The sequence below is a fragment of the Meles meles genome, chromosome 8 (genome assembly GCF_922984935.1).
Source record: "Meles meles chromosome 8, mMelMel3.1 paternal haplotype, whole genome shotgun sequence".
Lineage (NCBI taxonomy): Eukaryota > Metazoa > Chordata > Mammalia > Carnivora > Mustelidae > Meles > Meles meles.
Window position 1 is genome coordinate 98,110,185 of NC_060073.1, and position 23,586 is coordinate 98,133,770.

A 23,586-nucleotide genomic window follows, 5' to 3' on the forward strand; every position below is an offset into this window, starting at 1 on the left:
GAAAATAGTTAACAAGGGATTTTCAGGGAAGTTATGCATAGAGGAGTTATCAATGGGGTAAGTTTTTGTGTCTTCCAAGTTGGGCCAGTCTCCTGTGGTTTCCCCAGTAGTGTATCAGGTGCGTGCGTGTGTGCGTGCATGTCACGTGTTTCAGCGTGTCCTTGAATGGTCTTGACCCTCCTGTTTCCTGTTGCCTCCGCGTAATGCAGAGGCAGGCACTGTTGTTTGCTACACACTCAGCCTAGCAGAGTTGTTCCCGCAGGCTTTGCATTTCTGGGAGACCGGCCGGACCTTCAGCTCTCCCAGCTGGATTAAAATGACTGGTGATATTGTGCTGTGTTTGCAAAGATACCGTGATCTTAATTGATTTTTCCATTTTCTAGTCCACTGGGTCCTTGTATCTTGAACATTTCTTTGACTCTAACTGCCTAGCAAAGTTTTCTGGGGTGCAGGTTTTCTTCCTACAGGCCAGTGCATATTTTTACATATCTAGAGACTTAACAGTCTGGGGTGATTAGGTACTGACTACACAGTCAACTCGATTGACTTGTGTGTCCATTTGGGAGTGTGCGTGAAGAGCCCCAGGATCAGGGCACGGCCTCTCTTAGACTCTGTGAGAGCTGCGATGGAACTGTGTCTGACCTAGTTCCTGTCACCAGCTGAACAGAAAGCATAGGCAGCTAGGAAATCCAGACTCCTTTAGTGATTTTATGCAGCCATGGTTAAAGGCAGAATGAAGTTCTTCGAAACCCGGGTCACTCTGTCCCAGGTCTCTAGGAAGCTTCCAGCTGGGCAGGTAGCAGAGTATAAAAGTCATTGTGATGGCAGTCCTGTGCTCAGCCAGCATCCATTTCAAGTTTTTTGCAGCATAGATTTTTTTCTTAGGTTTCTCATTTTTTCTTATTTTGCTTTCCCCCAAATGTTTGACTGTAAACATTAGAATCCATTGCATGGAAATGAATTTCTCCTTGAGGTTTTATTTCCTTGCAATTAAAATGAAATCCAAACCGAACCCCAGGGAGGGTGAGTCTTTTGGAACATCCAGGGAGAACTTTGTTTCATTTGGTAAGGTCTCAGCAATGCACTGGACATAACAACAGCTATATTAAATTTATTACCTAACACTTATCTAGAGCCCCTTTTCAAATGTTTTCATATTCCATCCTGAATCCAAAAAAAAAAAAAAAATTAGTCAAATGTCTGTCTGGGTCTTTTTAAATCAGTCTGTTCAAGTTTAACTAGTTCTTAGCAAACTTAAAATCTAATGCTCTTAGCTAACTTTTGTTTCATGGTTACCAAAACGCTGTTACTTTTTTTCTTTCCCCGTGAAACCAATGCCAGTGGCAACTTTGAAAAATCTACTGAGTGTTCACCTGTGGCAAGTGCTGCCTCTTTGGTGCCTGCAAAATAATCCTCTTGAAACTTGGCTATGTTTTGTCTTTTTAATAATCTCTGCCAAGTCACTTTGTAGAATTTCGCTGTTTGTCCGCAGCTGTGTTTTAAAATACTCGTAATGCGCCCGTCCAGCTCACGGTGGTTGCCAGAATTATCTTATCTCCGTGATTTTTGGTTTCCTGTGTTCTAGAAGCAGGAAGAAATAGTCTCTTTGAAAGATGGTGGAACAGGAACACTTGGCTTTTTTTTTTTTTCAAACACACACATATTGTGAATAGAGAACCTAACTCCGCACTTAGACCCCCTTCTCTTTTGGTGTGTAATTAGGACCACACTGACTCCTTGAGCCCCTCACTGTTGCCTTTTTCTGCTGGTGACCTCTGACCCCAGTGACCTTTCCTGGGGTTAGTCCTAGGCCCTTTTCATTGTGTTGGAGCCCAAGCGGCTCATGTGGAGTTGATTATTTCTTTGCTCATTTGGCCTTTTTGGTGCCATAACTCCCAGTCACTTCCATTTTCTTCCTCTGCTTCTGACGGTCCACAGTGAACGGAAATGCCGTCCGCAGGCAGCAGGACCCGTCCGTAGGCTCGGCTGACGCGACGGAGGCTGGGGGACGTGGGGGGAGGGGTGTGAGGTCTGTTGGAGTCACTGGGAAGGAGGGTGCGGCCCTTCTGGGCCCATCAGCCGGGCCCTGGGAAGAGCTGGGTGTCCCTGGCAGGGTCCCAGTCCTGGTGGAGGGGGGACGCCCCAGGTCCCGGATGTGGACCTGGCTGTTCGATGGCCTCCAGCTCCGCGCCTGGAAGATTTATCTGTTCCTCCCACCGCCTGCCAGCTCCTTGGCAGGTCGGCGCATGCATCACTGTCATTGCACATGACTGACTGCTCTGAGGGAGTCTTTCATTTCTGAAGGGAGGAGGATCACCCCCGTAGATGAACGTGCTGACTGGTCGATGGTGTCTTTGTTGCAACTGGACTCCCGATGGCACTTCGCTGCTTTGTCCTCACCCTCCTCCTGCCCCTACCCACTCCTGCAGTGAGATCACTGAGAGATGTGCGGCAGCTGTTAGTCTCCGTTTTCGAGGCCTTATGGGGACCCTGGGAGGACTGCTCGGATCAAAAGCTGGAGGGATTGCAAGGGAGTCAGCCGTTAGAGGGATGGGTCTGATTACCCCAAAGCGGGTGCTATACCCATGAGTTACTCAACTCTCTGAAACTAATGATGTCCTACACATTGGCTAATTGAATTTAAATTAAAAAAAAAAAAAAGGTAGAAGCATATGAGACTCAGTGACATTTTGAAACTAATTTTTAAGAAATCTGAGGGTTCATCCCAAGTTCATCCCCCTCTTCTTCTTTGTTTTAAAAGGCTTTATTAATGGTATTGATCACGTGGATTGTTTCCAATGAGGCATCGCTACGCCTTCCAGTGTGGTGGATTTTTTTTTTTTTTAAGGATTCTTCCCTCCTGAAAAGGGAGCAAGAGTTTTGTCTGTTATTTTCCCTTCAAGTCGCATAGAAGCACTTCAGACTTCTTTCTGCTGGCCTCCTTGATCTCTTTCTTAGAGTTCCACTTATGGCCAACTCAGCCCATTTTCTCTGTGCCTGAAGGACGTGCTCTCCATTCCCTGCCGCCATCAAAACGACGACGACAAACCGTGGAAAGCCCTGCTGCTTCTCGTGTGTTTCCTGTACTCGGTGGCCGCATGTCCCGCACTCACTTGTCCAAGTAGAAATCTGGACAGCAGCCTTGTTCCTTTATTTAAGGTCGGAGCCGTGGGCAAACAGAAGTGGACGCTGATCTATTCCAAAGATGTCTGTCTCAGAGACCGTTTCTTTCCCGGCCCCGATCATTCACCATCCAAGGCCTATCGGTGCCAGCTTTTAATAACATCTGCTACATATGTCCATGTCTTAAAAAAATTTTAACCTTTTAAGTCTATCCCCTGCTATTTCTCTAGTGCAGGCCCCATCCTCTTTCCCCAGGGCCTTCTTACCTCCATTCCTCTTGTCAGCCGTGCTCCACAAGGCAGCGCAAGTGATTTTTTCAAAGGCACAAGTCAGATCTTGTCCCTTGCCTGCTTAAAAGCCATTAATACTCCCTCTCAGGATAAAAGCCAAATACCCTGACCTGACTTATATTGTTCTGTATGCTGTAGCTTCTGCTCAACCGTGCCAATTTTCTCCCCCCCGCCCCCCTGCCTTTTTTCCTCCTCGTACTCGGCTCTGCAGCCGTACTCCCTTGCTTCTTCTAATTCTTGCACACACAGCTCCTTCTCTTTGGAGCACCAGCTCCCCTTGCTCTTTCTCCCTCCCTTCCTCCCTCCTGCCCCAGACTCGTGCATCCACATTCACCTGATCAGTGTTTCCCTGAGAAGTCGTCTTCAACTCTCTCAGTCCGGGTGAAGTGACCCTTCTGTGTTTCCTTTACACTCGTGCCTTCTCCAGTGGTTCATCCATCCGTCCCGTTAGCTACTGTAACTCTGCATAACCTTTACTTCCTAAAGTGTTGCTTCTTAGGGAAAACCATTTCCATGGATGTTGATGGGAAAAAGTCATGACGGATTCCATCCTGATCCAAGATAGCCTGATCCAGGTAGAAAAACAAGTCAGCTGAGCAATAAAAACAAACTTGTAAACAAACAAGTTGTACAGGTGATAAACAGTATTTTGAGAGTAAATACAGAATGTTCTTAAATACAGTGCAGTGCAGTTACTGTGCTCAGTCACAGAAGAGAAGACTGGAGGCTGGTGGCTGGTGGAGGAGGGCCTGGAGGAAGTCCTCCTCCCAAGATGGTGGAGAGGCAGGAAAATAACATTCAGACAGCAGGTCTTTTTAAGGAGTGAGCTGCATTCACGCTGAACTGAAACAGAGTTAGAGCCCAGAAGAACCCCTGAGGGCAAAATCAGGCTAAACAGGGAGGTGCTCCCCAACTTCCAGAAACGGGGTACAGAGAGCTTAGCCGAAAATGCTCTCCGTCCTCCCAGTCGCTGGGCTTCTGTACACACAGCACTGTGTTTTGGGTTCATTCAAATCCAGCAGGCCATTCCCATTCTCCGAGATGAGACTTTCTGAAAACCGTGGGGTTGTGGACACTGGTGGGTGTATCTTTGCCCGAAACTGGAATATCAAAGTACTGCATTTTCGTTTCTGATTGGAAAAATGGTGATGCCCGATAAAGAAAAGGCATCCAGAAAGTGGGATGACTGCAGGAGCCCTTGTGGTGAAAAGACCGATTGTTCTGTGAGGCGAGTTTGGTCCGCCTGGTTAGCTGTCACTTCCCTTACCTGAGCCCGAGCTGCAGGGAGACAGAGGGCCTGCCTGTGGCTGAGTTCCCAGAAGACCAGTGCATACAAGATAGATTCCTCTCAATATATTTCACACTCCCCTTGTGCTGATGACACTTCATTCCAAAGCTAATTATGTGCATACCCTCTTTTCTCCGTTAGACTGCAGTATCCTTTAGCTCAGGAAGTGTGCCTGCGTCGTCTTCCTTAATCTTTGTACCCCCACCCCATAGGTTCTTGCCCAAAGTAGATGCCCTGTGTATGGAATTAATGGACTGTGTATCTTCTAGAAAAAGCAGGGTTCTTTGAAAGCCCACGCAGAAAACAGTTTAACTTCTTAGCTCAACTATCCAAATATTCAGAATGAAGAAAACTTTTATGAGATTTGTAATTCGATGTGATTAAGGTCAAGGTAGCTCAATGAGTTTAAAAAAAAAAAAAGGGTATGTTTGACTTCCCTCATTGAAATGGTGCTGAATTAATCTTGAGAGCGTTTATTCAAAAATTTTTAGGTAGACATATTCTATTTTTTTCTTTTGTTTAGTTACTGCAGAAGATTTATTTTTTAAATCAACAGGAGAAATAGCATGTTACGGAATAGATTATTTGAAAAGAGAAGCCAGTCTTGTTCTTAAAGAAGGAAATTACTGTGTCATGCAGAATAAGATGGTTTTTAAAAAGGAAACGTAGAGAATTCTCTGTTTTGAAGACCTGCATGGATCCCAGGTGGAGTTTTTATTCACAGATTAATCACGGTTATTCCCTAAACCTGAAAGAAAACTCTAAGAAAGTTTGATATAGGGGTCTAGGGAGGGAGATAATTCAGAGGGACGGCTTTGATCATCCTTAGGAAAGCAAAGGCATTGCTTCAAAAACAAAGGAATCAAATCTAGAAATTCAGGAAAGACTTTTCCCAAAGGATTATTCTGGCAGCATGTTGAAAAGAGGTTATAAAAGCATTAAGTTCACAACCTGAACAATAAGTTAAGTAAATGTTAGGGAAGTATTTCCTTTCTTATTCTAGGACGAGGCATACCTTTAGCTTGCTTTTGCCAATAGAAATGCTGCTAAGCCTGGGCTGGCATAGAAGTGCAATAAGTTACATAAGACAGATTGCCCTCTGTGTAGAGGTGAAGGAGAGCTTCAAGGAGACCGGATAACTAAGGACATATACCAGTCATCTTTAGGAACATCAGGCTAGGACTCAGGGCGCAGCACTCATCCCATGCAAAAGTGGGGAGCCTTCCAGTGATTTTTACAGCATGGAGGAAAGAGTCGTGCCCTGATTTTTAATGGTGTACTACACCACGCTGTTCTATTTTAGTTTTGGCTTTTTGTACCCTATTAGTCTTTTCCCTGGAGAGATAGTACTATCAGGTGCTTTCTTGGGAACATCTCACTTAAACCAGCAGCTCAGAACTGCAGTGAAAATAATAGAATTATGTTGGCCATTAACTTCCTCTGAAGATATGAAGCAGGTAGAACTTCCTCATGGTCCTGTTAATTTCTTCGGAGACCAGTGAGTGGATAAGCCTCAGGAGTTCCAAGTTTTCACATAGGGAATTGATCACATCTTTGCTGAAGTCCAATAGTAAGACAAGAACAAACCCAATTTAAAATCCAGTTCCTTGGGGCACCTGGGTGGCTCAGTGGGTTAAAGCCTCTGCCTTCAGCTCAGGTCATGATCCCAGAGTCGTGGGATCGAGCCCGCATCAGGCTCTCTGCTCAGCAGGGAGCCTGCTTCCTCCTCTCTCTCTGCCTGCTTCTCTGCCTACTTGTGATCTCTGTCTGTCAAATAAATAAATTAAAAAAAAAAAACAAGTTCCTTGAGTTATTTTTATCACCCCTAGTAGTTTAAGGAAGTAGAGGTGTTTAAATGCTTTATGGACAAGGGGCGCCATGGTGGCTCACTTGGTTAAGCATCAGCCATTGTTTCAAGTCATTATTGCAGAGTCCTGGGATGGAGCACCGCGTCGGGCTCCCTGCTCAGCAGAGAGTCTGCTTCTCTCTCTCCCTCTGCCTGTGTGCACTCTCTCTATCTCTCTCTAAAATAAATAAAACCTTAAAAAAATGCTTTCTGGACAAGAAAAGCAATAGGGAAGAGAGAGTAATGTTTTGAAATAAATGGTAATTTACTATTTTGAATGCCAGGAAATATTGCCAGTGTGCCTGTCAGCAGTTTTCACATACAAATTTATTTTTAGAGAAATGCATTTTATAAATTAAAATCTCCTGGTATAACAACAGTGACCCTGCATCCTACTTTACAATAAATTTTGGGTAAAAAGCAGAGATTTTTGTGTCTGTGGTGTTTTTTTGCAATTGAAAGTTTAGAAACTAACAAGGATTGATAAATGTCCACAGTATCCAATCCTTTTTTTGGTAGTTCTTTATTTTAAAAAGTTCTTTATTTTAAAAAAAGATTTATTTATTTTATAGAATGTGTGTGTGGCTGGGCGGAAGAGGGAAGGGGCAAGGAGAAAGAATCTTAAGCAGGCTCCATGCTGAGTGTTGAGCCTGACATGGGGCTTGATCTCAGAACTCTGAGATCATGAACTGAGCCGAAACCAAGAGTCAGATGCTTAACACACTGAGCCACCCAGGCAGGCTCCCTTTGTTGTAGTTATTGTTATTTAAATTTAAAAGATTATTTTTAGAAGTCCATGGTAGATTAAATAGTAAATGTTGCTCTGTGCCTTACCAAATACTTTAATTGCTCAAATTCATGTGTGATATCCATGCTTTGCTCACCACAGGGTAAGGATGTCAACCATATTCTAATGACTGGGAGTCTTCCCCCCACTATGCTGATGGTGGTTATTGGGGGTAGGGTTTACATTATTGCCATTTTGGGGGAGAACCACTTGACAGTATATATGTTAAGAGTATTAAAAATATTTTTATTGGGGCGACTGGGTGGCTCAGTCGGTTAAGCATCCAACTCTTGAATTTTGACTCAGATCGAACCTCACATTGGGTTCCCCATGCTCAGCAGGGAGTCTGCTCTCTCTCCCTCTAAAATAAGCAAATAAGATCTTTTAAAAAGTTTGTGCTCCTTGACTCAGTAATTCCACTTTAAAAAATCTAAAAATGTAAATAGAAGAGTAAAGATATATGGACAAAGATATTTATAACAGCATTATCTGTAATAGTGAGACAAATATACATGGCTACACACCCATATAAAAAAATGTAGCCTAATTACCCAAAAGGGAGTGCTTAAGAAAATTAAAGCACATCTATTCAATAAAGTATCTATGGCTGTTATAGGTTGTTTATTTAATGAGTAAAAAAGATCATTAGATAAAAAATGAATAAAGCATGATTTAAAGCTGTTGCATATATGTTATAATCTCAGTTGTGTGTATATATATACACACACATATATGGAAAGGATTAGAAGGAAATGCATCAGAATATTGATCTGTTATCTTTAGGTGGTAGAATTGCGTTTACTTGCCTTTGCTCTGTGCTGAATATGTGGCGGGTTTTTTTTTTGTCAATGAATATTTATAGAAACTTTCTGTTAAGAGTTTTCTACTTGTAAAAGTAACATATTCATGTTGAATATGTGAAGAAAACTTGAATATTTTATTTAAAATATCATCTGCCTGTTAACTACATTGGGTGCTTTAACATTTTTTTAAATGAGAAAAACACTGAAGTTTGAAACTTGACATTGTAATTTAACTCAGAATCCTATTCCATCTGATATGATTTAAATCAGAATTCTGTTTTTAATTGTTGCATGAGAATATTTGGATGTTGTGTATGCTAGAACGGAGGTCAAACAGCCTTTGGCGAGTGAGAAGCCAGAAATGCTGTGCCGAGCAGTGGGCGGGTATGATCCTTCCGTGGACTTTTTCTCTGCTGCCCCCTGTTTCCATATCAGAAGAGAGGGTATGAGGAGGACGGGGTAACAATTTCTTTGCAGAGGTAATTAAGGCTGCTGTCTCCCTTGCCAGGGTAGATTCTGTAGGTAAGAAAAGGAAGAAAAGCGATATATGTGTTAAGACATGTAAGAACAGGGGCGCCTGGGTGGCTCAGTGGATTAAGCCGCTGCCTTGGGCTCAGGTCCTGATCTCAGGGTCCTGGGATCGAGCCCTGCGTCGGGCTCTCTGCCCCGCAGGGAGCCTGCTTCCTCCTCTCTCTGCCTGCCTCTCTGCCTACTTGTGATCTCTCTCTGTCAAACAAATAAATAAAATCTTTAAAAAAAAAAAAAAAGAAAAAAAAAAAAAAGACATGTAAGAACAGTAGGAGCCTTGCTCTGTTGTGGTAAACTTGATCAAAAAAACAAAATTGTGGGCACCCGGGTGGCTCAGTGGGTTAAGCCTCTGCCTTCGACTCAGGTCATGATTTCAGGGTCCTGGGATCGAGCCCCACATTGGGCTCTGCTCAGCAGGGAGCCAGCTTCCCCGTCGCTCTCTGCCTGCCTCTCTGCCTACTTGTGATCTCTGTCAAATGAATAAATAAAATCTTAAAATAACAACAACAACAAAATTGTCCATTTGTTGAAGCAGTGCAGGGGAACGGAAATATTTACATTATATATAAATATAAATATAGTTGTTTTCCAGCAACTTCTTAGTTCAATAACAATAATAACAGTAACACTAACACTAAGAGTTTCCTTTTTTGGCGGGGTTGGGAGGGGGCGGCAAAGACAGTACTTTTGGAAGCCACGTAGCATTAAACAGTTTTCCAGGAGTGCTAATGGATATACTCTGCTTCATGCATCACCCCACTTTCCTTGTGGTCAGCAGTGTTTATTTGTGAGATCAGACCTAGGTCACGGTTGGTGGCTGTCGAATGTAACTTGAAGCTACCTGACTCCTTTCCCAATGGAATCCAGGCCCTCGTTCTTGTTATCACTGTTCTCTAACAAATGCAGCCAGCTTTGCTTGGGTATCAACGAAGTCAACAAATACCTCCAATACGGCCGGAAGTTCTTTCCAGCCTCCAGAATCAACTGACAGCACGTTGCAAGGGACCCAATGGAAAGATAGAATTCATCCCGGATGATCCTGTGGGATCATTTAGGTAGCAGTCATGAGCTGTGAAGTTTTCAAGGACAGCTGTAACGTAACTCAGCAGATCGTGTGCTGGGGTTAAAGTTGACTCTGCTGTTTGTTTCACTGCTTTCCGATAAATAAATCGTTGAGGAAAGATTTGGCAAAAGGAAGAACGCCCCTCCTTGTCCTCATTCTCTCAGGACGGCGGCTCCTGTTAACAAGTTGTTGGAATGTTTACTCTGCCTTGACTGCTGACCAGTGGTGTGTCAGTCCTTGCCGTTGAACCAAGTGAGAATTCAAATAAACCAAAAAAATGTTTTCACACAGCTGGCCTCTTCCGCCCATGAGTGGTACCAGAATATCCTCTCCCACTCTTTGAAAGAGGTCAGCGAGAAAAAAATTAACAGGCAGTCCGTGATCTGATGATCTGTGATCCAGATGAACTTGAATTGTCGATTGCTAGATTTTGGAGCGCATGGTGCAGAGAAGGAAACAGATCTCGGGAGACGTTATTTGATGAGTTAGAAGCCACACTTAAGGTCCTTGCTTTGTATTTCGACCCGATTTTATCAAAGGGCAGAATTGACCTTTGCATACGTGAATATGCACATAGAATTCCCATTTCTTTTTTTTTTTTTAAATTTATTTATTTGACAGAGAGATCACAAGCAGGCAGAGAGGCAGGCAGAGAGAAAGGAGGAAGCAGGCTCCCCGCTGAGCAGAGAGCCCGATTCGGGGCTCGATCCCAGGACCCCGAGACCATGACCCGAGCCGAAAGCAGAGGCTTAACCCACTGAGCCACCCAGGCGCCCCTAGAATTCCCATTTCTAAAATGTCATCCATACAGCTTTCTGGTTACATTTTGTTGTAGTAATATTCCGTAGTCCTAGATTCAGTGGCCAGCCCTGGCCAAGTAGGCATGTGGGGGAGAATTTGCAGACGTAATAACCACTCTTTGGATCCCTAGCCTAGCAGGGTGCCTGGCATAGAGTAGGCACTGTTAATATTTTCGCTGATTTTAAAAATCATGTATATGAGTGAATGAACGGATGAAGGAATTAAAAAATATAGCTAGAATATGCCGAATTCATGTGAGATGACAGGTCTCATTAAATACTACTTTTTAAGGTACTTCTGGGAATTACATTATATTGAGGTATTCCTTTCATTTTGAAAAATGTCTCTTCGGCGCCTGTTTTTGGCTGCGTATTAGAATTTACATTGTTAAATACTGGCTCGTTCTTGCCTTTGAGGACGACGTGTAACCAGATACATTTCAGAACAGAGTGATTCGTCCACTGGTAGTTATGTGTCCAGGGCGTAGAGCAACATAGAGGAGGAATGAACCATATCTGGAAGGTGGCAGAGACATTGTTAATTCTAGTAATTTTATTTGTCATGTTTATTGTCCATTCCCACTAGAGTAGATGGGGTACATTTTTGCCTGTGTCACTTATTCCTATTTATATATTTTTAAATTGCTCTCTTGCTAGCTTCTAGAATAGTACCTGGCAAGTAATAAGTATTCCATAAGCATTTGTCACACAAATGAATGATTTTTGATAGATATGGTAAATCCCTCCAGAAAGAATTTACCAATATTTCCACCAGCAGTAGATGGTTGCAATTTTTTTTCTTAAAGATTTTATTTATTTGAGAGAGAGAGAGAGATCACAAGTAGGCAGAGAGGCAGGCAGAGAGAGAGAGAGGAGGAAGCAGGCTCCCCGCTGAGCAGAAAGCCCGATGCGGGGCTCGATCCCAGGACCCTAGTATCATGACCTGAGCCGAAGGCAGAGACTTTAACCCACTGAGCCACCCAGGCGCCCCAATAATTGCGATTTCTACCCACATCCTTTACCAAGGCTGGGTTTTGTGAAACCTTTTTTTTTAAGCCTTAGCTCAATGTGTTATATCTGCATTAAAGAAGTACAAATGTGAACCTTCCCTTGACTGCTGTGTGTCTCCAGCAATTCTCCCTATTTTTCTGCTTTTACAGCAAAGCCCTAGAAGGGATTTCCTGTGCTTTCTTCCTTTCCTCTGTTCCCATTCGGTCCTGCACCCACCATCAGGTGCTAGTCCCTCCTCCATTGAAACCACTCTTGTCAGTATCACCTGTGCGTTATGGTGCCTTCAAGCCTTACTGTATTTCTGAGCAGTGTTTCCGATAGTTGCTCATGCTCTCCTTCTAGAAATAGGTTTTTCCCCCCATTTTTCTCCCAGGACACAACAGTCTCCTGGATTTCTTCCTATTTCATTAGCTACTTCTTCACGGTCTCCCTGGCTTTTTCCTTCTCTGCTTGGTCTCTGAAGATTGAAGTCTCCCAAGGTTCCTGCCTGTTCTCTCCTCTCCTATCATACTTTCCTTAGAGCTTATCTAGTGCTGGGGCTTTCGTGGGTCTGATGTCTATATTTCTGACATCTCTGTTTCCAGCTCTGACTTCACACAGTTCTGGACCCCTTTATGCACCTGTCAACTTTGACAGTAGTACTCAGATGCCTCATGGGTATCTCAGACTTACCTTCCCAAACAGAATGACTGACTAACATCTTCAGTCTATCTCCCCCTTTCTGGGCTTCCCCATTTCAGTAAACAGAGCTATTGTGGATTCTGTTACACCAAAAACTAAGAGTTATCCTTGATACATCTTTCAGTCCTACTCTTTAGCCACCTGTTCAACAAATTCTGTCGGTTCTACCTTTAGAATATATTCTGAGGCCACTTTCCTTACCCCCTCCGCAGCTGACTCACAGGTCTGACCCACCATGTGCTCATCTCTCTCCTGAGTGATTACGTTACCTCCTACTTGTTCTCCCTCTTCCCTTCCTGCCACAGTTCCATCTAGTCTCACCATAGTGGTCTGTGGGTCTACAAAAAGCACTGAAATGGTGTCTGGCACATACGAAACAGCATGTAAATATTTGTTTTTATTTTGGTTTTTGTTTTGTTTTGTTTTGTTTTTACTGTTTCTGTTTTAGGACTGTAAAGGGGGAATGCATTTTTGTGGTGGTGAATTTTAGATGCTTGTACAATGTACTAACAAATGCATACAGGCAGCTGAATCAAGTATTCATGTAAAGCAATAGATTCTGTATAATAGGAGATATTCTTAGCGCCTTGGAAGGATGAGCAAAACTCCCGTTAGCTTAGTGTCTAGAGATTAGTGTGTGAATTGGGGAGATACGGGTCATCGAATGCCTTGTATCTGCCACACTGTCTACAGAGCTTTCAAAATAAATGGCAGCCGTCGTGCTCACAACTGGGACTGTTCAGATACAAGATTTCACCTGTTTTGGGGGTGTAGATGACCTTTTCCTCCTTTCTTTTTTCTGGATGTCTTTCAGTGAGCCAACGCCTAGAAGTCTGTCCTGCCTGCTTCTGTAATCTGGCGCTATGCATCCAGATCCTTGGCCTTTACAGACACTGCTGTACCTCGTTACTCTCACGGTTCTGTGCCCTTCTGTGAATTCAGGTAAGAGCTGAAAAATGGTTGTGGGTTGTTCTTTTTTTAAATTTTAAACTTTAATTCCAGTAACATACAGTGCTGTGTTAATTTCAGGAGTATGATACAGCGATTCCGCCATTCTCTACATGACTCCGTGCTCGGCCACCATACGTGTGCCCTTTAATCCCCAAGAATGGTCATGTCCAGACTCCCAACTTTTCCTCTTCTTAATCCTGTAAAGAAACAAACTTCAGCTTCAAATCCTCACCGGCGATCATAGTTTCCAAAGACATTTATAAGATTTCTTTGACCCAGCTGAATGATTTAAAAACGGATTCATTCAGCAATTTCAGGATCTCTTGGTAGTGCTTCTGGGCCTTGACAGGCCTTCCCGTTATTGTCCTTAAAATTTCTTCCTCTTGTTGCCTTAAAAACAAATATCATGCTCTTTTCTCTCTCTCATTCTCTCTCTCCATCTCAAATAATAAAATCTTCAAAAAAAAAAAAAAAGAGAGAAGAATACTGTATGACTTTTTATAAGCCAAAAAGCTGATCTTCTGGTTTATTTGTTTTTGTTTTGTTCAACAAGCCACCTCAGGTTCTAGTCAAGAGAAGCACATCCCTCAATCTTCATTTCTGGTGAAATATCCTGTGAAAGTAGGGTTAGCAACTTATTGATTTTTTTTTTTCTTTCAAGTAGTTTATCCCCCCAGATAACAGTATTCTTGTCCCCCTTACCCTTTTGGGTGGGCAGGGGAGATCTGTTTTGATATGTTAGCGTGAGAATGCACCCTCTCCCCCAAGCTGCTGAGGAAATGATGTCACACATAAAACTATTTTAAACACCAAATAAAACTTAAAATTAACACTGTACTTGGCTTTATTCCAATAAAAGGATAGACTTTGTATTTCAGCATGACTGGACATTGTTTTATATTAAAGGTAAGTAGTAAGACCGTAGCCATTATTTATAGAATAACTTCATCTTCAAATCCTTGCCGATGTAGGAGAGAATTCTTTTTATTTTGCAAGTTAGCTTCACTTTTTCAGATTCTTAACTTGCATTCCGTAGAAGCTACTTCATAAGAAGAGCCATTTGCCATTTCTTCTTATAGAATTGTTACATTGTCTGATTTATATCAGAAGATTTCTCCTCTCTTCTACCCTAATCACTAAGTCCTAGGGTAATGTGTTGTCCTTTTTTCCTTCCAAAAATGGGCATGTAAAAATGTTCCTAGAGGGGCACCTGGGTGGCTCAGTGGGTTAAGCCTCTGCCTTTGGTTCAGGTCATGATCCCAGGGTCCTGGGATCGAGCCCTGCATCGGGCTCTCTGCTCAGCGGGGAGCCTGCTTCCTCCTCTCTTTCTCTGCCTGCCTCTCTGCCTACTTGTGATCTCTATCTGTCAAATAAATAAATAAAATCTTAAAAAAAAAAGTTCCTAGAACTTCTACAAGCATTAAGAATGGTAACAGGTATGATGGAATAAGGGCTTACCTGTAATTACATAGATTGAGATGAAATGTATTCAATATACTCTTCTTTCTCTCTCCCCTTACCTCCTTTCTCTCCCACTCCCCCTGCCCCTTGGCATGTGGGGCATGTTTCCTTATAGGGTTGGCACCTTATTTTATTTCTGAGCCACTGTCTGCTGTCCAGAAACTTGGTGGACCCGTAGTACTACATTGTTCTGCTAAACCTGTGACTGCTCATATCTCATGGTTGCATAATGGAAAAAGAGTGGATAGAAACGCGGAACAGATTAAGATTCATCAGGGGACTTTGACTATCGTGTCTCTTCATCCCTCCCTTTCGGGTTCCTACCAGTGTGTCGCCAACAACAGCATCGGTGCTATTGTCAGCAGCCCTGCGACAGTATCCGCTGCAGGTGAGCTGAATTTTGTCTCTGATGTCTCCGCTTTTTCCTAGAATTACCATTGGCACTTGCGTTGTTGAATAGAGGGAATTCCGAGCGTGGGCTATGGAGTAAACGCATTGGAGTTCTCATCCCAGCCTTGACTCTTGCTGGGTGTTTAACTTGGGGGAAATGTCCTTGAACCTCTGTGAGCCTAACCTCCTGTCTTCATCTGCAGCGGGCATGGAAATAACTTCTAAGTGGTTAGGAACACAGTTTTCTAATGCGAATTCTGAGTTCCTTTGTGAATATTTAAAAGCCCTTAACAGCAACAGCAACAAAAAAGCTGTTGTCTCCTTTGATACTCAGTTGTTTCCTGCAGTCCGTTATCTTTCATATCTAATGGTCTTATTTGTCTTGATTACCGAGTGATTTTAATTTATGTAATTGAAACCAGGCTAAAGAAGCAGGAAAAAAAAAATAATTGACCATAGCAAAAGGAATGTTGAGTATTGAACTTATGGAAAATCTGGAATGTGGTGGTTTTCTTAGTAGGTTTGAGCCATCTGCCTTTCAAATGGTGATAGCTTCCAGTAATGGAAAATGTCTTTGTAAGGGCACCCCTATTTACAGAACAAATCTGGATTCCCCAGGAGTCGTGAGTTTGTCATAACCGAGAAGAGTAAATGTTTTTGTAGAGCTGTGACCCATGGACCGCTCCAAGACACACACTGGAAGGCCGAATTCCTAGTGGCAGGCGGCCGAATGCTTTCAGCCTTGGAGATAATAAAGTGGCTCCATCTGTAGTGAACTTTAAGTAGTGAGAGGGATGGAGAGAAATGATACACTGCTTGGTTTTTCAATGTCCTGGGTTCGTTCCTGTGAACCATTTTATTGCAATGTGAGTAACTACCCACAGAATAAAGATGCATAGGGAAAGTGAGTTTTGATGAGGGACTGAATTTGAAAAGGGTTTATCCCAACAGAATGGGAAGGACTACACTTTATAGTTCTCCCTGATTTTTTAAATTAATTTATTTTTTAAAAGATTTATTTATTTGACAGAGAGAGTATGCAGGCAGAGGGAGAGGGAGAAGCAGGCTCCCTGCTGAGCAGGGAGCTGGATATGGGCCTAATCCCAGGATCCTGGGATCATGACCTGAGCTGAAAGCAGTTGCCTAACCCAGGGAGCCACCCAGGTGCCCCTCTCCCTGATGTTTTAAGAGCCATTTGCTTTTCTTATAGTGTCCTAGAAGCACTGACCTCTGGAAAAGGTTGTCATGACTTAGCTCTAGCCCTACCCCAGCTACTTTCTGAGATAAAAAATCACACCACTCTGTAAAGGGGGATCGGCTGCCACCAATGGCCACGTTGGCAGTTGTGGCTCCTGGTTTTTTAAATGTCCTTTGGGGAAGAGAGTTCAAGTTCGCGTTTATTTACTTATCTACTTATTTACTTATTTCTTGTAGTTCTCGGTGATTTCGGTTCAGCAACAAAGCATGTTATTATTACAGCAGAAGAAAAGAGTACTGGTTTCATTGGCTGCAAGGTACCAGATAGTAACCCCAAGGCCGAGGTGCGCTATAAAATCCGGGGAAAGTGGCTGAAACATTCCACAGGTGAGACCTTCTACAAAAAAAAAAACCAGTGGCGCCCACAAACAAAATGTCATTTGCCTGCTGTTGAGCTCTGTGTGCTAGGGACTGTGGATAACAAATAATGCATAAGCTATATTGATTGTGTCTGCTCTCCGAAGTGGAGACAAGCACGAGTGGCTACGGTGTGTAAGTGATTACAGCCCCAGTCATTCTGGTCTCCGCTCACATATTTCTTCTGAGAAGACCTCTGTCATGGCCCCCATCTAAAATATTATGCCCCGTTGCTCTCTGTCCCCTTTACTTGGCTGCTTCCTCCTCTTCTTTTTTCTTCCCACAGCATTGTGTTATGTGTAGTTTTGTTTGCTTGTGTCTTATTTACCCCTTTCTCTGGCACCCGCATTTCCCACACAGGAATGTTGGCTGCGTGAGTGTTAGGCTTTTGTCTGTCTTCTTGATTGTTGTGGCACTTGTGACTGGGCCCTCGCTGGCAGGATTTGTTGAGAAAAAATGAAAGAATAGGCATAAATGGACATGGGGGGATCCGTGCTGTAGGTGGAGGTCTGCTCAAGGTGGTAGCTGTGGTCATTGTCTCTTTGTGTCTTTTTCCAAATATGGCTGTGCTTTCAGTGTTCTCAACAAATGATCTGTTGTTAGATGTTTCTGCTGGGTTTAATTTTTTTTCCTCTAGTACTGTTGACTTTCTTCCCCCCCTGCCTCGACTTTCCCTTTCTTTCATTTAATACATTTTTCATGACTGCTTATTTGCTGCTCTTCTCACGTCTGAATTTAAAGCACAACTATCAACCTTCATTTGTTGTGGTTGGTACCTTCTAGAGGCTTAACTGCATTCCCTTCTCTCCTCAGAGAATTACTTAATCCTTCCGTCGGGAAATCTTCAGATTTTGAATGTATCTTTAGAAGACAAGGGATCATATAAATGTGCAGCTTTTAATCCTGTCACACATGAATTAAAAGTTGAACCCATTGGCCGAAAGCTTCTTGTGAGTCGTAAGTATTTGGGAGAATAACGGTAACTAGGAAGAAGTTACCTCAGAGGCCTGCCTTATAAAACATTGGAAAATCAGAGTTCATCCTCTTTGCTTATTGTAAGAGAGTCTTATGAAACATTAAATACATAAATGCATTACGGAATGGTATTGAACATGTTTTTAAAAGATAATGAATTTTTAGAAGAGAATTTTGGTTAAGATTGACGGAGTGGAAAGCATATGGAGAACTTGACCCTTCACTCAGGTAAAAAGAAATTACAGAGAAAATATAACTTTATATCCATGGTAATCAAATTGGTGGCTAACTGCGAATTATGAAAAAATATGTATTTTTCTCTTGCAGGTTATGGTAGCTGAACTGGGATAGAACCAATAGTCAAAGCACAACAAAGTAGTGGTTTCTGGCTTTGTCAGAAATTCAAAAATTTCTCAACCGCTAATTCAGAAATAGCTCTAAAGGGTCACCAAGTGTTTTAATTTTAATTGTCAACTAAAAATGAATTAGCTACCAAGTAGGACCTCGTAGTGTAAAGAAGAATAAATGGGAAAGGGGGAAGGCTCTCACAGATTTGCTAAGGAAGAGATCAGACGTGAATATTTAATAATAAAAAAATTTTTGTGTTCTTTTTCCAGGCCCTTCTTCAAAGGATTTTCACATTCTGCACCCCACCCTGTCACAGGCATTAGCTGTCCTTTCTCATAGCCCTGTCACGCTGGAGTGTGTGGTGAGTGGGGTTCCAGCTTCTCAAGTGCACTGGCTAAAGGATGGTCAGGACGCTGTGCCGGGAAGCAATTGGAGAAGGTTGTATTCTCATCTTGCCACAGACAGCATTGACCCAGCAGACTCTGGAAACTATTCTTGTATAGTGGGAAACAAGTCTGGAGACATACAACATGTGACTTACATGGTTAATGTACTTGGTAAGATGATCCTTATTAAACTGGTTTTCAAGTCAGGCTGATTTCCTGGTTTAACTGATCTTTGAGTGGAAGATCTTTTTTTTTTTTAAAGATTTTATTTATTTGAGAGAAAGTGAGAGAGAGAGCAGGAGAGGGAAGAAGATCAGAGGGAGAAGCAGACTCCCTGCAGAGCTGGGAGCCCAGTGCGACTCGATCTCAGGACTCCAGGATCATGACCTGAGCTGAAGGCCATTGCTTAACTAACTGAGCCACCCAGGTGCCCTTGAGTGGAAGATCTATTTGGGAACTATCAAGGAAACAGGGACTAGCTGGAAACACCTATACCAGTAGTCAGAACTTCCTTTTTTTTAAGCTTCATTTTTTTAAAGGCCTGCTGAATTTGGCAGAGTTTCACAGCATTTCTTGGTGGCACAGAACATTTCACCTGGGACGCTCGTGAGAATCTTACCCCCACCCTGCTTATGTCATCCAGACCTTGTTCTTCCTTCCTCATGGCATGGAGGATAGAGACGGGAATTCAGGGGGATGGAAGATTCTGGGCTGTATCAGTGTGTAGTACCTGGCAGTAGTAATTAAGAGTACTGACTGAAAAATGACATTGCAAAAAGGAATCTGTTTCAGAGTGCCTGGGTGGCTCAGTCAATTAAGCGTCCCTTTCGGCTCAGGTTGTGATCCCAGGGTCCTGGGATGGAGTCCCACATCAGGCTCCTTGCTCAGTGGGGAGCCTGCTTCTCCCTCTCCTTCTGCCCCTCCCCCTGCTTGTGTTCTCACTCTCTCTCTCTCTGTCAAGTGGATTAAAAAAAAAACACTATTTGATTTTATTTTCCCTTTTGGGATGCTTTCACTGTATTTGGCTCATAAAATTTACATTATTTCCACCCACATTTCTATATATACACTGTATCTCAAAGCTTCTCCTTTCCTTTCTTCCAGCTACCTACCTCATGTCTAGCAGCAGAAAATGTTTTCTGTCATCAAAACAGATTTTCATGCAAGCCAGAAATAGTAGGTAGTAAGTGGTTTCAGTAAAGACAGTTTTTATAAACTTCTACACACGTTTCTTTGCAACAGTGGCCTGACCTAGGTAACACAGGAAATAAGGAAGGGTATGGCAGGTGAGCTTTAAAGTGCAGAGATAATCAGGTCTAGATTAATATGCATAATCAAATAATTTGGACGTATGTTACAAATGTTGGTAAATGATTCACTTTGTCTAGGTGTAAGTGACTTGATGGATCTTAAAGTATCCGTCTAAACTTAAGGCAGGGGGTGCCTGGGTGGCTCAGTGGGTTTAAAGCCTCTGCCTTCAGCTCAGGTCATGATCTCAGGGTTCTGGGATCGAGCCTCCATCGGGCTTTCTGCTCAGCAGGGAGCCTGCTTCCTCCTCTCTCTCTCTCTGCCTGCCTCTCTACTTGTGATCTCTGTCTGTCAACTAAATAAATAACATCTTTAAGAAAAAAAAATAAACTTAAGGCAGAACTGACCCTGGAAAGAATTTAACTTGCAAATTAGCATTCTTCTGTTTTGGCTCTTATTTAGTGTGAAATCCAGGGAAACTATTTTAAACAAATCACCTGAAACAAAGGCTCAGAGAAGCCCAAGGGGTGTGTGTGTGTGTGTGTGTGTGTGTGTGTGTGTGTGTGTGTGGATTAAGTGGGTTGAGAGATCTAGAAAAAGAGACAATGACATATTAGTAACATATGGTTTATCCTATTAGAAGAAGGTTCAAATACATTTCTAATTTTTTCTTGATGACCACAGCAGATGGGAGAATGTGAGTGAACAATGCAATTTGCTTTCAACTAGTTACTGGTAGAGGAAAGATTTTCTGTGTCTTGTGTGGTAATTTCAGAAGATACCTCTTAGGGCCTCGAGTTTAATTTATTTGTTTGATTTTCAGAAAATGCTTCAATTTCAAAAGGACTACAGGATCAGACCGTCTCTCTGGGCGCCACAGTACAATTCACTTGTGAGGTTCACGGGAACCCAACTCCCAACCGTACCTGGTTCCATAATGCGCAGCCTGTTCGTCCTTCCCCACGACATCTCACTGCGGGAAACGGACTGAGAATCAGCGGTGTGACCCTGGAAGATTCGGGGCTGTATCAGTGTGTAGCAGATAATGGGATTGGATTCATACAGTCTACTGGGAGACTTGAGATTGAAAAAGGTAGGCTTTGGGTCCCGCAATCATAGGGCATTTTACTTTTATAGATAAGCTTTTGTTTTGGTTGAAAATATAGCATTTTAACTAAAAAGGTATAATTCTATTACCATAACGAAACTAATGCCTATTTCCCATGTTCCTTTCTAGTTCCATGATGAAGCAATATTATTTGACCAACCTCACTGGAAAAAAATTTTTTTCAGTGTTTTGTTTTTTTTTAACAATTACTACCTAGTCTAAAAGGCATGTGGTAAAAATCTCTCATTCCTATTCCCCAGCCAATCATATTGCTTTTAGAACTAACTAGTTTTATCAGTTTCTTTCTTTCTTTCTTTTTTTTTTTAAAGATTTTATTTATTTATTTGACAGACAGAGATCACAAATAGACAGAGAGGCAGGCAGAGCCTGCTGAGCAGAGAGCCTGATGGGGGGCTCGATCCCAGGACCCCGGGATCATGACCTGAGCCAAAGGCAGAGGCTTTAACCACTGAGCCACCCATGCGCCCTGTTTTATCAGTTTCTTGAATATTCTTGTATGTGCATTTACAATCACTCACACATAACATGTCTGTGTGCATTTTAATAACATCTGTTTGTTTTTTTCCCCTAAATGTTGGTGTATTCTTCATCTTGAATTTTTCACTTAACGTATCTTGGATATCTTCCCCTATTAAAGAGTGTTTCATTCTTTTTTTCAAGTTGCTGCTTATTAGTATATCATGATATAGTTGTAATGATTTGGCTAGTACCTTATTGATGGCTGTTTCTAATCTTTTGCCATTTTAAGGAGTTAAACAGTGAATGTCCCTCTGCATAGATTATTTTGCACAGGTGTGAATATCTGTACAATAAGTTCCTAGAAATGAACTTGCTGAATAAAAGCAGGTATGTGTTGGTAATGTGGGTAGATATCACTGAGTTGCTCTGCAAAATTGTTACTGGTTGGGGCACCTGGGTGGCTCAGGGGGTTAAGCCTCTGCCTTCTGCTCAGGTCATGATCTCGGGGTCCTGGGATCAAGCACCGCATTGGGCTCTCTGCTCAGCAGGGAGCCTGCTTCCCTTCCTCTCTTTCTCTGCCTGCCTCTCTGCCTACTTGTGATTTCTCTCTCTGTCAAATAAATAAATAAAATCTTTAAAAAAAATTATTACTGGTCTTTATACTCTTACCGACCAGCAACATGTAACTGCCTGTCTCCTCCTATCCTCACCAAGGCAGGGTGTTATTTGTTTTTTTAAATCTTTGCCAATCTGCTAGGTTAAAAAAAGTACCTTTGGATCTATGTTTCTTCTATTATGGTAAATTGGGCTTCTTTTCACGGGTATGAGTCATTTGAATTTGCTTTCCTATGTAGTGACTGTTCATTGTCTTTTGTCCATTTTAAAAATTAGATTGTTGGTCTTCTTTCTTGTGGACTGGTAGTTCTTTATATATTAGGGAAATCAATCTTTTGTCTATGAATTATAACTATTTCCAGTGTCAAACAGTCAGTGCCATGCAGGCCAATTCTCTGATCTTCGTGCAATTATTTTAGAAGTTAATAGTAAATAATTTTTAATTGGCATGTATTTGGAAATGTAAAATTATACTCCTCAGTAGTGGAGTTAAAAAAAAGCTATAATGGAAATTTAATATACTTTGGTAATGAAAATGCCACAGATCGAATCATGTAGGATATAGCAAAAATAGAACTTGGAAGGAAATGTGTGCCCTTGAATGCTTATAAAGAGAAGTGTTTTTCATAAGAAAACTGGTAGGACTGAAAATTAGTGAGCTAAGTGAAATAACAGAAGAGATTTAAAGCAGAGGAAAAGATAATAAAGATAGGAGCAGAAATCAGTTGAACAGAAAATGAAGATTAAGGAGAGAGGAACCGTAAAGAAAAAGTTGGTTCTTTGTAAAATCTAATGGATAAATCTTCGGCAAAATACGAATAAACAATAATAGGAATAAAAAATAAAAAGTAAAAATAAAAATAGGAATAAAAAGAATAATGGGAATAAAAACGTCTCTTGTGGAGACTAAAAGTAAGAATGTGATGAACTTCGTGCCAATAACTTACAAATATAGGCAGAAATAGACAGATTCTTAGGAAAAATACAGCTTGGTAAGGCTGTGACTTAAAAGGAATTAAAAAGCCTGAATAGTTCTGTACTATCAGGAGGAAACTGATTAGGGGTTTAAAATCTTCCCACAGAGAAAACACCAGGCTAGCAGGTTTTGTGGAGAGTTCTACTAAGCTTCTAAGTACCAGGCCATTTCAAATACTACACAAACCCTTCCAGAGGAAAGTAGGAAATGGGAACTCTGCAGTCAGTATGATTTTGGTTCTAAAAATCACAAAGGAATGGCATAAGAAAGGAAGATCAAAGGTCAGTCTCATTTATGAATATAGATGCAGAAATCCTATGTAAAATATTAGCAAGCCATCCACATATAAGAAAAGGAAATCTGTCTTGCTTAAGGAGTTATCCCAGGAATCTGTCAGAAAAAATTTAAAGTGTCACTCATCCTTTTGATTGAATGAAAAAGGAAAATAATATGATTATATCAACAGAGGCGGAAAAATTTGACATATTTCAGTATCCCTGTTACATGCTCTTAGAAGAATAGAAATAGAAGGGAATTTTCTTAATTTGATAAAAAGTATCTAACAGAAACTTACCAGAAACATCACTTTTAGTGGTGAAATATTGGAAACATTCTCTTTAAAATCTCTTGTGTTTATCATCATGCTGGAGATTCTAACCATGGAAGGACAAGAAAAGTAAACTCTAAAAGGATAAGAAAGAAACCAAATCATTATTAATTTATAACTGCCGTGATTGCCAACATAGAGAATTCTCAGTTTGCTGGCAAATTATTAGAAATAATAAAAGCATTTCGCAGGGTGGCTGGTGGGAGA

The 23,586-nt window shown here is 41.9% G+C and overlaps 1 protein-coding gene across 11 annotated transcripts in view; it reads left to right on the forward strand.

The window, feature by feature from the left end:
- Nucleotides 1-23,586, forward strand: part of CDON (cell adhesion associated, oncogene regulated) — a 99,551-nt gene that overhangs the window by 22,568 nt on the left and 53,397 nt on the right. For all 11 annotated transcript variants that reach the window (XR_006819939.1, XM_046014874.1, XM_046014871.1 and 8 more), the window contains 6 exons: nucleotides 13,035-13,162; nucleotides 14,748-15,020; nucleotides 16,457-16,606; nucleotides 17,450-17,593; nucleotides 18,229-18,516; nucleotides 20,417-20,686. Coding sequence is in view for 10 of the 11 variants with exons in the window: in XM_046014874.1 (XP_045870830.1) it covers nucleotides 13,084-13,162; nucleotides 14,748-15,020; nucleotides 16,457-16,606; nucleotides 17,450-17,593; nucleotides 18,229-18,516; nucleotides 20,417-20,686 (1,204 nt within the window). In the remaining variant the exon portion in view is untranslated. The remainder of the gene's footprint in view (nucleotides 1-13,034; nucleotides 13,163-14,747; nucleotides 15,021-16,456; nucleotides 16,607-17,449; nucleotides 17,594-18,228; nucleotides 18,517-20,416; nucleotides 20,687-23,586) is intronic.